At 44.0% G+C, this 15972-nt stretch overlaps 1 protein-coding gene across 1 annotated transcript; it reads right to left on the bottom strand.

Annotated features, from left to right (window-relative positions):
* Positions 1-230: 230 nt before the first annotated feature.
* SLITRK2 (SLIT and NTRK like family member 2) lies at positions 231-8062 on the bottom strand. Its single transcript, XM_058658930.1, has 2 exons — positions 7926-8062; positions 231-3656 (listed from the first exon to the last, which is right to left on the bottom strand). Exon 2 carries the CDS (start codon positions 3611-3613, stop codon positions 1076-1078), a length of 2538 nt encoding a protein of 845 aa, XP_058514913.1. The 5' UTR covers positions 3614-3656; positions 7926-8062; the 3' UTR covers positions 231-1075.
* Between the last annotated feature and the right edge of the window lie 7910 nt (positions 8063-15972).

Here is a 15972-nt window from a genome sequence, read left to right as displayed (position 1 = left end):
GTTCATAGAAAATGTTTCAATAGGCAGGAAAAATATTAATTTCAATTAAAAAGTTAGAAATACACGACTCTTTCTTTTAAATATATAAAAATATCTAATTTAATGCAGAAAAAATATATTACAAGTTGTGTAATGTACTCTTAATTAGGAAAATAATCTAAAACACTGACCATGTTAGTGTAAAATGAAAATTTAGGGTAGGGCATTAATCGTTCAATTCACTCTGACAATGGGTTAAATATATTTTATTAATGAATTACTAATCCCAACTAAGGAGGCTTATTACCTCTAGTCCATTATTAGATCACCTTAATTGACTTAAATAAAATCACTGAAAACAAACCGAGAGGAAAGGAAATATTTTACAGTTAAGTCTATAGAATCCTAGAACTAGAATCATTTGATGACAGGCTTGTTCCTGTAACTCAAGAAAGCTGTGTGTTGACTTCACATAGCTGACACATCAGTCTATTTTTACAGTGTTTTCAATTTCAAAATACAACACATTAAAATATTTTCAATTTATCAAAGCTAAAAGCAACATTTAAGTAATGTACTTAAAGTGCAAAGGCACTTTAACACAAAGAAATGATACCCAGTGGCTACACTTGGTAACTGAAGATGGAAATAGCATAGATCACTATTTACAAAGGAAGTTACAGTCCCACAAGATCTTTGGAGATCTTCTACGAAATAGACTAAATTTTCACTTGAAAAGTTTGCCTGTTCTCTCTTCATTAACTATAATCTCCTCTTTCTACTCCCATACTGGAAAATAAAAGCCAGAAACAAGAGCATCAATGAAATACATGAGAAAAAATGAATCATAGGAACATTCACATTGACTAATGGTTCCTAGGAAGAGAAAAAGAAACAGATAGAGGAGAAAGCAAGAGAGAAATAATTTAAAGGGAAACCTGCAACAGCACTACCATCGCCTCACCCCATTTCCAAACATTTTCAAAGTCCCGCATTAAGGCTGGGAAAGGAGAACACCGGCAGGAGCGGGAATGCAGTGCTTCCGACAGTTTGGAGCAGCATCCTTTGATGCCATGGGGCTGGAAATGATTTCCCTTCACAGCTGACTGATTGCAGTTTGTTTTTCCAGAACTTCGAGGTAGTCTGGTTCTGATTGCGGCTTAGCTTGCAGTAAAGGGTGGTCGGGTTTTGACTGCCCCACAAAGCATTTCCTGGGAGTTCCATATAAAACGGTTTTATTGATTCTGTCTTGGTTTTGGCGTCGAGATTCATATGAAGGGGTGAAGTGCCTTTTGGGTAAGGTACAAAAGTTATAGTGGACTAGGCCTGCACTGGGGAGTTCCTTGACTCGCTCAGCAATATTTTGATACAGCACCTCAGGCTCTCTGGGTGAGGCCTGCTTTTCCAGCAACTCAGTGGCACTTATTGTGTAAGCAAGTGTGGCTGGCTCTTCTTTTTTCTCCTCCAGGTTGCCATAGTTGAACTCTTGCAGGTTTCGGTAATAAGCTACCGGGTCCCCTTCCTTCTGCATGTAGATGGGGTTTTGGCACATCTGACCCACAGGTGGAGGTATATAGTTGTACACGTGGCCATCAGTCTTATCATGAGCTTCAGTGTTATAAGACCCATACTGTAACTGGAAGGAACTGACATCTAAGTTGGTGCCACTCCTGGGAACACTGGGCACTCCCTTTCTGCGTTTCAGAACGAAGACAAATAAACCAGCCCCGAAACAGACAGATAGGATAAAAACAACGAGCAATCCTAAAATTAAGACAGAAAGCGGAACTTCGGTGTGTAGTTCAGGATAGGAACTTGGAGACACACTCAGTGACCGAGGCGTGTCTGTGTTGTGATTCACTGACAAGCCCATGCCATCTGACAAGTTGGGACTTTCTGGACAAATAGCCTCTCTCCCTAGAAACTTCAGTATCTCCCCCGCATGCTTAGCAGGAGACTCACACGTCACCTCGTTGATGATGACAGGGGAATTGGCATGTTCTGTCCAATCCTTCAGCCCCATGATGTCACAGGTGCAGTCCCATGGATTCTCTTGCAGATCTATCTGGATAAAAGCCGGAAGCTGATCCAGAACCCCTTTTACGGGCAGGTGAGAAAAATGATTGTTTCTCAGATTCAGCCTGGTGAGGGCCGTGCCCCCAAAGATATTATCGGGTAAGGACCGCAACAGGTTGTTATTCAGAAAGAGTAGCTGGAGGTTAATCAGAGAATCGAAGGTCAGTGGCTTAATTTCCTTAATGACGTTATATTCTAAATAGAGATACTGCAAGCTCTGCAGTCCGTCAAACATAGAAGGATACAGCACTTCAAGGTAATTGCCATTCAGATACAGTCTGCGTAAACTAGTCAGGTTTGTGAATGCACCTTCCTGAATTACTGCAATCCTGTTGTTTCCTAAATGCAACAGATCCAAAGAACTGTATTCTGAGAGGTCATTCTTATAGACAGTCTGAAGATAGTTCCCTGTCAGGTAGAGTTTCTTTGGACTGGTAGGCTTGGGCTGCAGGTCGGAGATATTAGTGAACTTCCTTTCTTGGCAGTTCACGTTGAGTCCATTGTCTGAGCTCTGAGAGGTGCAGACGCAGCTACTGGGGCAGGTGAAGGGCACAGGAGACTTGGTCTGGTACACCATGATCGGGCCGAAGCTCTGCCTGTCCTTGGACACAGTCACTCGCGGAGTTGGACGGTTTCTCATTTTGGGTGGTCGGCTGGCTTTTGGAGCTCTGGTTGGGCCAAGAGAAGGATTCATCGTAGGCGACAGCCTCTGGATGTGTGTGTCAGCTTGGCTGCCCCTCTGGCTAGATTCCCCAACACTTTTCCTGGGACAGAGCTCTTGCCGGGTCAGTTGGGTCACATCTTTCCCATGCAACCTGAAGGGTGTTTCACAGACAATTTCACCCACGAAAACGGTGATGGTGTCCAGCCAAGCCTTGAGGGGAAGCAAATCGCAGGTGCAATTCCACGGGTTTTCCTCCAGCTGGATCTCCATGATGCCCCCGATGTGTTCAAGGACACCAGCGAAAGGCATGACTTTCAGCCTGTTGCCCCTCAGGTCGAGGTGGGTCAGCAAGACAAAGCGAAAGACATTGCTGGGCAGGGACAGTAGCAGGTTGTCATTCAGGATGAGCACTTTCAGCTTGTTCAGTTTGCTGAACGCCCCTGCCTCGATGGCACTGATGTAATTGTAGTCTGCCTGCAGGTACTCCAGGCTCTCCAGGCCCAGGAAGGTGTCCTCCCTCAGTACCTCCAGCTTGTTGTTGTTGAGGTGCAGTCTCTTGAGGGTTTTCAGGCCGCTGAATGCCCCGGTCCGGATCTCCTGCAAGCCGTTGTTGCCGAGGTGAAGGGTCACCGCGTTGGAATAATTGACAAATTCATTTGGATATAGTCTCGTCAGAAGGTTCCCATTGAGAAAAAGCTGATAGATTCGATACTGGGGGGGCTGGAGCAGGCTGACCGTTGTAAATCCTTTGTTTTCACAGTTAATGTTCAGTACGTTTTCCTTCTCTTCACACAGGCATCGGATCTTGCAAATGTCTTTGGCAGTTTTGCGACTTTCGGTCTGTAAGAGCCCGGCCACGGTGAACACACTGAGGAACCAAACGCCGCTCAGCATCTTTAGGCACCTTCCTGTCAGCTCAGGTACCTACAGGGCAAACCTTGGGGTGGGCAGGGGCCGGGAAAGGAAGCAGGATGCCAGGAGGAAAGAAACACAAGGAACCCCGATTAAAATGGCAAAGCCAGGAAGTGGAGTGGGAGAGAGAATGAGGGGTGGGCAACTTAGCAGAGTGAAATCAGCGCGATTTGTTTTTCAGAGCGATTTCTTTCCTCTCCTGTCCCTCCAGCTCTCCCTCCCCAATTCAGCGCACCCCCACGCGCGTCCCTGAAAACACAAGCTTGCACCTGATTTCCCTGCGGGTCGCAGCCAGCCGCGGAGTCATTAGTAATCGAGTTGTCCTACTAAATCCAGCCCATCTCCTTTTCCGCTGGGCTATTACAAGAGATCTCAGGAGGTTTTCTCTTCTCGGGTTAGCAGTATAAACGCTTTACTTAAAAAAAAAAAAAAAAAAAAAAAAAAAAAAAAAAAAGGAAGAAAGGAAGTGGGAGAAATGAGGAATGGAGCTGGTAGTGGGGTGGAGATGGGAGAACCGGGAACAAGAAGTAGGGCTACTCACACATTAGGAGAAGACAGGGCCCCACTCCTGGGCGCTCAGCCAGGAGTTTAGCATCTTCAGGAAGAGAGGAAGAAAGCAAGGTAAAAGAAGGCGCTGCCCCCAAGGGGGATACCCTGTTTTTGCTTGTTGGTTCAATTTAGTTGGTGGTGCGCAGAAATAAAAAACAGGGTTGGTTCCAGGAGAGGAAGAGAAGGGTTGAGATGCAGCGAAGCAGAAGCTGCCCGGGACCAGCGTGCGACTGCCTTGGGAGGTGGGGAGCCAGCCGGCTGGCAGGGTGAGCTGAAGGTGGAGACAGCGGAGCCTAGGTGCGCGCTTCCCAGCCTGTGAAGGCGGCAGCAGTGCGTCTAGCAGTTTGAATCTGAGAGGTTTCGCGAGCTCCCCGGGACAAGCCTAGAGTGACGTCACGGGAGGAGGGGGTAGGCAGAGGACGAAGGAGGGCGCACTGATTGGGGGAGGGTGGGGCCGTACTTCCCTTTCCTGGGAGCGGCTTTGCAAAGCTCAATTTCTGGCTGCCTCAGTTCATTTTGAGCTACTACACCTCCAACCCACCGGGCCACCGGAGAAGCTCAGGCTGAGGGGTATCTCCAGAAAAAGGCCCTGGAGAGGCGCTAGCCAGGACAGCGCTTCTGGAGTCCCCCAGTGCTCTCTTCACTCTGCTCCCTCCAGTACCTCCGCACTGCCTGTGCAGAGGTGACCTGGCCATTCCACAGGGGTAAACTCCACATTTCCTTGCAGCAATTGCGCACGTGTGTGTGTGTGTGTGTGTGTGTGTGTGTGTGTGTTTGCATTGTGTCCCTCCTAGCTACAGAACTGCCGCTGACTTGCCTGCGTGCTGGATCAGAGGCTCTGGGAGCTGAAGAGAGGGCTGTGTGCGCACACCAGCGTGGCTGTGGGAGGACACGGAGTTTTCCCAGGGAATCCAGGCTTCACATGCAGAGCCTTGTTGCAGTGCTGAATGACTTTCTGAGTGGTGACTGGCCAGACAGCTAGGTACTGGACTTGCAAGCCTACTCCTGATCTTCCAGACTGAGATTTAACAACAAAAACCTTTCCCCCTGAGATTCATACTTAGCCAGATAATGAGGTTTAAACTTGGGCCTTTGCCAGGCGGAAGGAAAGAAGTGGGTGTATGGAAGGCACTGCCAGGCAGAGCCTCTGCTGGGTGTGGGAGCCCCCAGGGAAGGGAGATTGAGCCCTTCTGGCTACAAGGGCACAGAGGCTGAGCAAACTGAAGCCGAAGTACGGCCAGAACACTGGATCCTGAGTACAGGAAGGATTCCTGACCCAGACCCTGTGTGCCTGGGACCTAGCCTCTGACCTAACTCCTCCATTGCCAGGAAGTTCATAGTTTCTAGATGTTCCTGTCTCTATTTGTAAAAAGGGGTTAGACTGTATATCCACCCTGCTACTCCACAGCTCTGGCATTGGATTTGGACAGAAATATAACCTTCTCAGAGCATTGCTAATGGCCAGATGTTGAACTTCTGCATTCATTATTTCGTATCTCCTTAATTGTACATCCCCCCCCCCCTCCAACTCAGGATAGAGTTTGCAAGATGTGAATAACGCCTGTTGTGGTTCAGGAAAAAAAAAATCATTAGCTGCGGCTGTTCAGAAGGGGGAGGCAAGTCAGGAAAAGGAAAAAATGCAATAGAACACAGAAAAGAAATTGCACAGAGATGCGCCTGTCCCACTAAACACTTCAGGTTGTTTCCCCTGCCTCTTCATTCCCAAACTGGATGCTGGGGCAGTCAACACAGGGTCCAATTGCTTGGCCCGATGTAGAATAGAAAGCTGCATAGGCAAGTGGAGCCATCTGAGAATAGAAAGCCCCCTGCTTTCCCCCTCCCCATCACTTTCCTGTTAGGTCAAGGCCATAGGACTGTTGCTTTCATGCTAGTCCCTTCCTGCAGAAGAAGAGATAAGGTACTTTTCAACTTAGGAAGGTGACTTGTAGCTCTAGCCACCTCCTGCACACTTTGCTGTAGCTTTTTCTGTCTACCTCCTCTTTCTCCTTTCAACTAAAAGCCTTGGACCACACACCAGCAGCCCCTCTGCTCTGGTGGTTTTTTGCTTAGCCTTTAGCAAGCTCCTTCCTTTCCAGAACCTTGGATTTTCCTTCTCTAAGTCGCAAGACAACCAAGAATGGAATGGTGCTGGGGAAGGAGACGGAGGGGGAGGGGTACACCATAGATGGCCTCTGGTTCTCCATTGCAGTCGCGTCATTAAATGCAAGCAGAGTGAGGCAATGAGAGCACAATTGGGCTTTGATAGCAAAGCAGCATCTTTCCTATATATTTCTAAGCACTCAACGTGCATAGTTCCTCGAGAGTGCTGGTTTATTTATTTGGACATTCATTCAGCAAACATCTATTAATCAACCTAATATTTCATGGAATTAGAAGCCAACAGGAGAGCTGAACAAGACCTTACAAAGGAGGTTCATTTTACAGATGAGTACATTATTCCGCCAGGGGGAAATGCTGACTTGCCAGAATTCAGGAAGCTAAAAATCAGATAGAGAACCCAGGTATTCTGCCTGCAGCAGCCTCTCCAGAAGCTCACAACACCTCAATATGAATGTGAGCTTCCTGGACTTACACTTACATATTGATGGTGGCATTTTCTGTGAATGTGTGTTTATTGACTTTGAAAGGGAAACATCAAATACTAGTTTCAGTTCTCAGATAGGGTGGTTTTCTTCAAGACCTTGATGATGCTTGTCCATAATCCATGCCAGCACAGATTAACTAGCAGAGTGAGGGAGAGTCAAGGGGGCTAAGGAATGGGTGCTGGGGAGTTGGAGGTTCAGGAAATTCTCCCACTCGCAAAGAACCAAGGAAATTTGGGACGCTGGGACCCCTAAAGTGACCTTTCTGCTACCCCCTCAGCTTCCACAGGCAAAACATAGTAACTGGAAGCAAATTAGTTTCAGACCTGATTCTCACTTTAAGTTTCACTCAGCTGCTGCTCTCTGGGAAGAACCGCCACAGCACCCAGCTGGCAAGAGCAGGCTTTGAAGGCGGCAGAAAGGTACGTGGGGAACTGGGAGCTCAAATCTGGCAGGGGCGGACGCTAAAATAAGGCAAGCACTCCCTCGCCTGCTTCAACCCTGACTCGGTCGCTTTAGTCCTACAGGCACCTCACTGGGCAGAGTGCGGCTCCGGCCACCTGGTGTGGGTGCTGGCAAATGGTGAGTGACAGCAGGTCAAGGCCGCCGGGCAGGCCAGGAGGGGCTGGAGTCTGGCAGGCCTGCGAGAGGACACTGCTCCGTAAAAACCCCCTGTCTCCAAACAGCAGTAGTTAACCCGGATGAATCTCACCTTCTGGCAGACTGGGGTGTCGGTAAGTCCCTGTCGCAGCAGACGGGGCACCGGACAGGAGCTGAGCCCAAACTCCCTCTCTTCCACCTCCGCTAGTCTCGGGGGCGGGGGAGGGGGCGCAAGGCCGTGCCGGAGCAGGGCCCCACGGGCGCGCCTCGGGGCTTAGGCATGCTGGGGCGTTGGAGCCTCTGGTAGCAGCAGTGACGTGGATGTCACTCGCACGGACTGTCCCGCGGCAAGGGAGCCAGACTGGGGACGGAGGATGCGGGGGGGGGGGGGGGCAGCCTACCGCTCGCTACCTTCCGTGGGTTGCTTTTAGGCTCCTCTACGCCCATTTCCCTCGCCTGGAGGCGGCGACCAAAGGCCGCCAGCTGGTGGAAGCCGGCCGCTGTGTCGTAGCCACGGGGTTCCCCGAGTGCTGAGAACTTACCTAGCGAGCGCGCCTCCCGGATCTTCCCCCGGAGGCGCGGATAGCATTCGCGACGTGGAGAGGCGCGGGAGCCGGCTCAGCTTCGGACCCGCAAGGACCAGAGTGAGGGCACTCGGGGAGCGCAGGCAGCGCCCCCGGGGCAGGCCGATCTCTACTGGAGTGGTGCACCGCCCGCCGGCGCTTCTGCCAGGAAAGGGGGAGGGAGCTGAGAAGAAAGGGGGTGGGGGAAGAGCAGGGAGGAGGAGAGAGGAAGAAGTGAGGCTGGCAGAGAGGGCGGGACGGCGGCCCCTCTCCCACACTTATCAATCACCCCACAGATCAAATGTTCCTGCTGCGCGCCGGGAGGGGGCTGTACCAGCCCACAAAGGAGCCGCTGCTCCATTTCTCTAAGGCTGCGGTGCACCACTCGCGCTTTTTGGCCCCTCTCCCTTGGGAACTCAGCCCATGCTGCTTCTGCAAGGGTCTGCCTCTGGGGCTGGCTCAGTGAAGTAGGGGATGGCTGCCTGTGGGTGTTGCATCCTGAGGGAGACCCAAAGTGCTAGGTGGAACTTCTGGGTCAGTGAAAGAGAAGCTAGCAATCAGAGCTGGACACCATCCTTGGGGTCCTTTGCCTTAACCAGGAAGCACCCAGTCACTGGAGTTCACTGGGAAGTATTTAAGAACCTCCTAGAGGATGGTAAACAAGGCATTTCCAAAATAATACAGAGCTGAACTAGACTTGATACAAAGGCGGCAGCAAATGCAAGTCCTTAGTAGCATCCACTGCTCCCACACACACACACACCTGGCTTTAACACTGATTTTTTTTTAGTTGGTTCTTCACGTCCTTCCTTGGGTTTGTTGGACAGGTTTTGTTTGTTTGTTTGTTTCTTCTACTTTCTTTCTTTCTTCTTCCTCTTGTTAGTAGTCCAGGTTGTACTTTTGTTGAAAGGAAGGCACTTGGTGAAAGTGTATGATTCAAGAGGGAGGTGCGGAGTTTCCCAACCCAAGATCTGCTTGCCATGGGCTTTCTCCTTTATGTTCCAGAGTGTCTTGGACAAACTCGCAGTTTTATTCATTGAAGCCAAGAGTAGGGAGTTCATCTGATGACACAGAGACATTCCTTGTGGATCCTTGAGACTGGCGGCCTGAAAATGAACTTGTCACAGACCCTGTTCTGTCTGCAAAACTTCAAAATGTCTAAAATAACTAGCAGCTTGGAGTGCAGAGCAGAACCGTGGGCAAGAAGAATGTAAAAATTCCAATAACAACTAACTGTCTTGTGGTTTTCAAGGTTTTGTTTCAAGGTTATTTCCCATATATCGAAGTCAGGTTCCCCCAGCCCTCATTGCGACCTCTTTCTTGTCCTTACCCTTGGGGATCTTCTTTTCATAATGGCTATCTAAGGCAACTGTGTTGGGCTTTACAGAAAATGAAAGCTGATAATCTTATACAAACAGCATGTGCACACTTGACTTTAGTAATCCAAGGAATGATAATGATGATCATCTCCCAATGGTTTTAAGATCATTGCTGTCCCTCTATTTCATTGTTGCAGAAGCCTTTTTTTGAAATCTCCATGCCATTCTGATGAGCATAACATAGTACTCACAAATGCATGTAAGAACGCTATTTGCATCACACATTCCTAAGCATGTCTTCTCTTTATTAGCATTCTAATTCCTGTGAGATGTCAACACACTATTTGTTTTGGTCTAGAAGAGCAGCTTGGACATGCCATATTATTACTCAGGATAGTGAATGCTGTTACCTCTCTGTCCATCTCATTTCTAACTGTGCCATTTTTTATGTGGTTATTTAATAGGTACTACACATCACCACAAAACAGAGCTAAGAGACCATTCAAATGCAGACACAATAGGACAGTCATGCTGAAAAGACAACAGAGAAGCAGTTTACTGAGGATAGCCTGCTTCCAGTCAAAGGAAACACACAAGCAACCAGTACCACTTCTACACATTAGATGGGGAACATAGTATCAATGGTAAAAACCATTTTATTTTGATTGAGTAGAAATGCATAGTATATGGGATATATCAATTTTAATTAGCCTTGTAAACAAGTCTAATATGATTTAGCAGCCTTCAGACAGCATTTAGCAGTCTGTTTTTACACATGGGACCACACTGGTAGTAAGATACAATTAAAAAGAGCAGACACTTCCTTTTGTCAGCAAAATAATTTTCAATAGGTGGGCAGTGCTTTTAAAAGGTGGCCTGAATGTACACACACACAGAAAAACTGATGAGCAATACAGAACTCTGTGACGACTGTTGCATAATTATACTACAGGAAGGCTGGAATTGTAGAAAATAATTTAATGTGCCAATTTATTTGAAAGCTGCTTTTACAGTGACTTTTCTGTGAGTCCCTGAATTAAGAGAAAATTTCCAAATATTAATGACCACCAGAAATACACATATTGATGCACTTTTACTAATTAGCAATAATTGCATTACTAATTCTTGACAGACTAGCAATGTAAATGCATCTTGATATTAGTGTGGTATTTGCAGTTGTACAACTCATGCTGCTAAAGGACTTAGAGATCCCTGCTTGCAATACAGAGGGGAAAAGAGAAATCAAATTAATTTTAATTGGATAAGATATCGTTTAGAATGAGTGAAAAAGTGCATGTTTTTAAGATGATGCAATGTTTTTACTTGAAAAAGATTTTTTTCCACCTGCTTTGCATCTACCCAAAGATAGAAAGCATTGAAAAATTGCCGAGACCAGCTCTGGCTGACTGAGAGCTTGCAAAGGATGCATGGATCGGCGAGATGATAAGAAGAAGAGATAAGACATGGACCACTATGGCTTGATGCTCATAATGGACAATTCAGAAAAGTTGCCTTCTATATTTATACACAAATCATCACAAGCTGTTGCACAATATCCAATTGTTTCATTTTTACTTCATGGTTAAGAAAATACAAAAAACAATCCTAAAAAATATTATTTACTTCAAAGAAAACATTTTCGACAAACCATTACTCATTGAAACCTGCAGTTACCTGGTTGAAACCAGGAACTCCACGGTTGGCAGCACATGTGGTTACATAGTGACAAGTAGTTTACTTATACTCAAAATCAATTTTTACTAAACACAGACTAACTAATATTGCTTAAAATATTAAGAGTACAGAATTAAAAGATCATAAATGAAAGGATTTTATAAAAGCATATAACATGGATTCTTTGCTAAATCTTATAATCAAATCATGCATTAATTACCGTCACCTTCACCTAGTGCTGATTCAATTGTTTTTTGTTCTTTTGTTAAAGGGCAGTGAAAGGGATAAATGCAGCTCAGCCAATCTACAGACAGAGGCCTTTTACAAAAAACTTTGTTTTATCTTATAAACTGTTTTCTCTCCCTAAATATAAGTGCTAATGTAAGATAGAAGTTTTTATAAACTGTTTTCTTTCCCTAAATATAAGTGCCAGTACAAGATTGAGATTTTAAGCCATTTGGGGGGGAGGGTTCACATTTGTTTCCCTTTAGAAGATGCCCCATATACTTTCTGCTTTCCATGGTGAGAAACCAAAATGCGTCATATCATGTGTTGTAACAGTTCGAGGCGCATGGTAAACAAACTCTTTGTACCTCCATGATTGCCATCAGTTCCAAAATATCATCAAGCCATTTCTTAAGGAAAACATTACTTATACTAGGGCAAACTCAAGGACAAAAGTGGGCACATAACAGGATGTTTGGAGACATTGTGGGCTCAATTGTACTATTGTATACTTTTAGCTGTGTGTCATAGCCTTACGTCACTGAAGATGTTTTTATCATAACATGATTGATCAATTTGAAGTGTCATACCAGTTACAGGAATCACTTCACATTAGCAGAAAAACAACAACAACACCCTCAGGAGAATTCTATGAAACATCAGAGAGGTGATTGAGTGTCCATGCAATGGGGTGAGGCAGCAATGAGGTGACCAGAGACATTCTGCTGGGCCTTGCCTCGCTGCTAGAAACTCCTCGTAGCCTTGCTAATCAAGGAGTGGTGCTCATCACACACCCATGCCATCCGACCCAACTGCATGGCTCCCCACAAAAAATAATTCAAAAAGATAAAAACTACCCACACAGTCAGTTATTCTAAGCCGGATGTGCTGCATTTTCAAAAATACTATCGCTGTGGAGTTAAGACTTTTTTTTCTAAAGATTTATTTATTTTTATTGGAAAGGCAGATTTGCAGGGAGAAGGAGAGGAAGAAAAATCTTCCATCTGCTGATTTAGTTCCCAAATGGCCGCAGTGACCAGGCTGGAGCTGGACGGATCCAAAGCCAGGAACCAGGAGCTTCCAGGTCTCTTACGCGAATGTAGGGTCTCAAGCCTTTGGGCCATCCTCTACTGCTTCCCCAGGACGAACAGGCAGCTGGGTGGGAAGCGGAGCAGCCAGGACACAAACCAGCACCCAAATGGAATCCTGGCACTTGCAAGGTGAGGATTTAGCCACTGAACCATCATGCAGGGCTCTAAACCAAGGCTTTTAAAGTAGAGTCCCTTCCCTAAACTTCCTAAAGAAATACAGCTGAAAGAGGACATACTGTGAATATTAGTGATTTTAACATAGACTTTGATTCCTTGTTGAAAATTTTTATTTTTATTTTAAAATCCAGTTCAGTTATTTCAATTATTTTGACAGGCATTAAGGTTTAGTTGAAATAGTACTGACCCAGAACCAGAACACTTCGGGTTTGAATCACATATCTAGCCCTTTGGAGCATATTGACCTAAGTTCAAGTCCTCCCACTGCTACTTCCTCACAGTGGGACAGAAGCAGGCTTTGCGCCTCTTTCTATTTTCCCATGTGGAAAGAATCCAGCACTCTGACCAACTGTGATCTGCAGGATCCTTGCAGCACTCCTAAACCGAAATCTTAACCATTGCATAAAACGTAAAGGTTTTAGTGAGGAGGCATTTTTTTTTTTAATTTAAGCTCAGTAATAGAATCAGTACTATAAATATATTTTTTATTTCAGTTGGGACTGGATCATGTTAAACATACAAAAAAAGGTTTCAAAAATTGCATCTTTTTTTTTTAAGTTAGTTGCGTGGATGGATGCATCCAGGTTTTTCAAATTGACTTTATTGGCATCTGACAAGATGAGTATATGTTGAGGACAGGGACTGCCCTGTGCAACATAAGAATTAGCAGGATCCCTGGCAGCATGTGAACATGAGTGTGTGCATATACACATGTAGCTATATATTTATGTGTATGAATACCTGGCTTTGACATTTAATAACTTGAAGGTTACTTAAGATATGCTGTGACTTAATGACATCAAGCTCATGACTTCAGGCTGCCTGATGTCCTAAATTATAATTTGCTACTCTGCAGCCCGCCATTTTGTAGGCCCAAGGACCATAGGTAGAGGCACACAATGTACACTGGTGTTGCTTCTTGGCAAATACTATATTCTATATCTTGACCCAGATCACCATGCATTGAAACGAGAGCTTTCTGAAACACTATTACCCTTGTCACAGCTTTGTACCCTGAAATATTCCATTGTAATTGGTTTTAAAAATTGCTAAATGTGGTTTACTAACTATTTCAGGAGTGATTATTAGGTTGTATCACATGGTTCAATGCACAGTGACACATTAGACTGGGCAGGAAAGGGAGGAAAATGAAATGGAAAAGACAAAAGAGGAAGTAGAGAAGGAGGGGGAGAATAGAAACACAGGGGGACAAAGTGTGTACTGCAAAGTTACAGAAAAGCAAAAGGTGCTCAACCAGTTCTGTCAAATGCCACTTCGCAATGGCTCCTGTTCCTTCAGTGTTTCAGATCTTGCTCCTTGATGTCTGAGTCCAGTAAATCACTAGCAAAAGCTATATTTAATTTTACTCTCCTTTTGCGTACATGGCAAAAGTAGCAGATTTTACAAATAAGACTTAGGATAGCATTAGTGGGTTTTGCATTTGTCTTGACACATTGCATCCTATTAATCTCACTGTAGCTAAGAAGTTGTAGTTTGGTTCAGAGTTACAACCTAATATGTTCAGGAGGAAACTGAATTTATTGCATTTGATGTTGCATTTTCTTGGAATGGTACAATGCAGTTGAGCCTCTGCACTACGTTCAGTTAGTTTTATTTATGTATTTGTGTTTCCCTAGTATAAATATATGGTAAAGTATGTGCTGTGGTTCAGAGTTTAATGCTGATTCTGTTGGAACATTCAAAATGTCTGCATGCAAGATGTCCAGTTCTGAAGAGTTATAGTCGAAAGAGGAGCTACTGAGGATTTGCATTAAGATTTTCTGATTTTTTTTAAAAGATCATCATTTGTGAAGAGGAGTAGTCTATTAATATTAAAAGCTGACATATCTACCTTAAGTGGTAACTTGCACAAAATGAAGTAAGGTTTGGAATTTATGGGTTCATAGGGGAGTTAAAATATAGCATGAAAATATGAAATCAATTCAAAATGATAGCTGGATGTGGTATCCAACTATCACTGAAAATTAAGGAAGAACTGATTTATTTTACCTTGACTCTGATGACTTATTCCTCATGTATCATATTAACTTATTTTTTTTTTGTTCATTTTTTAGGCAGCTTTCTAAATGACATTATAATGACACCTGGCATACAACACTTTTCGCTTGATTATTGTAGATGAGGTCACCTGTAACTCAGATATCATGGCCCCAAGATATAATGTCAAGTAACTTTTACATCTGCTACAATCTTACTTTCGTATCTAGGAACATTAAGAAGTAACTTCAAATTTCAAAGATTTTTGATGAGTTCAGTATCCCCAAGTTCTCTCATGAAAATTACCTGAAATGTATTTGCAATGGATGAACAATATGAAGTGTCTCGAACGAATCACTTTGCAACAACTCCAGAAGACCATGCTAGTATTAGAGTTATGATCATATGAGATTTTTCTTTCACCATGGGCATCAACACAAAAGTTCAAGTTATGATAGTGGTGTCAGGTTCACTCCATTACTATTTTGAAAGGGGAAATTCCAAGCTCATATTTTGACTACATATTACTGCATCAAAAGTTGAATTAAATATAATAATTCTTAGCTCTTATATACAGGTATAGTTGTCACATGTCAGGAAATGACACTATTTGAACCGGGAAACTCATTGACTGTAATTTGAGTACGTTTATTTTACTTTAATTAAATTTTCAGTAGAAGTACTAATTTTTAAGGAGACGTATATGGATGTTACATGATGAATGCTGGTTATTGTTTGCAGCAAGAAAGGACAATTGTCAAATTAATGAATTGACATTCTTACAATTTTTTTTAAAATGTGATCATTCAACCTGAGATAGCTTCTATCTCTTGAATACAAATAAATATTACATAACAATTTTGGCAGAGTCTGAGTCCCTTCTGAAAAGTTCCAGTTGCTTGAAATTCAAAATTCCAATTCATTCAAGGGTCTGAATAGATCTTCTGTGATTTAAGTTGATAACAACCTGGATCCCAATGACATTATTAATGCATTACTTTTCTATGGCCGTTTGGCAGCTTCTTTGCTTGGGTAACAGTGGTGATTTTGATCAGGATCACTGGCTTCAAGAAGTTGCGCTTCTCCACTGAGTTTTAAATGAGTAGTTAGAATGCTACTAAATCAGAATACCTACATGGAATTAAATAATACAATTTCTTAATCCATTTTATATAGATATGCAATATTACCTTAAGTAATTGAAACCAATCTACTATAATATCTTGATGTAATAACTATTTCTATATAGTGGTATCACAAAACACAGAGAATGAGTGATCTGCAATTAAAATCCGCAGATTTTACAAAGCTTACTTTGTGCTTGTTCAATAGCTATTTCTCATTGAATTATCTTTATCCTTAAGAATAGTCTACTTGTAAAATATCAATGATTACAATGCATATATTGGCCAAAAGCACTTCATAGCTTACAATGTATGTGTTACATATGTATGTGTTACATATGTATGTGTCTGTCTACCTTCCTCACTCCCTCTCTCCCTTCCCCTCTGATGTAATTTCCATTCCATTCCTCTGCTGTTT

Source organism: Ochotona princeps, chromosome X (genome assembly GCF_030435755.1).
Source record: "Ochotona princeps isolate mOchPri1 chromosome X, mOchPri1.hap1, whole genome shotgun sequence".
Classification (NCBI taxonomy): Eukaryota; Metazoa; Chordata; class Mammalia; order Lagomorpha; family Ochotonidae; genus Ochotona; species Ochotona princeps.
This window is presented reverse-complemented; position numbering and strand designations above follow the sequence as displayed.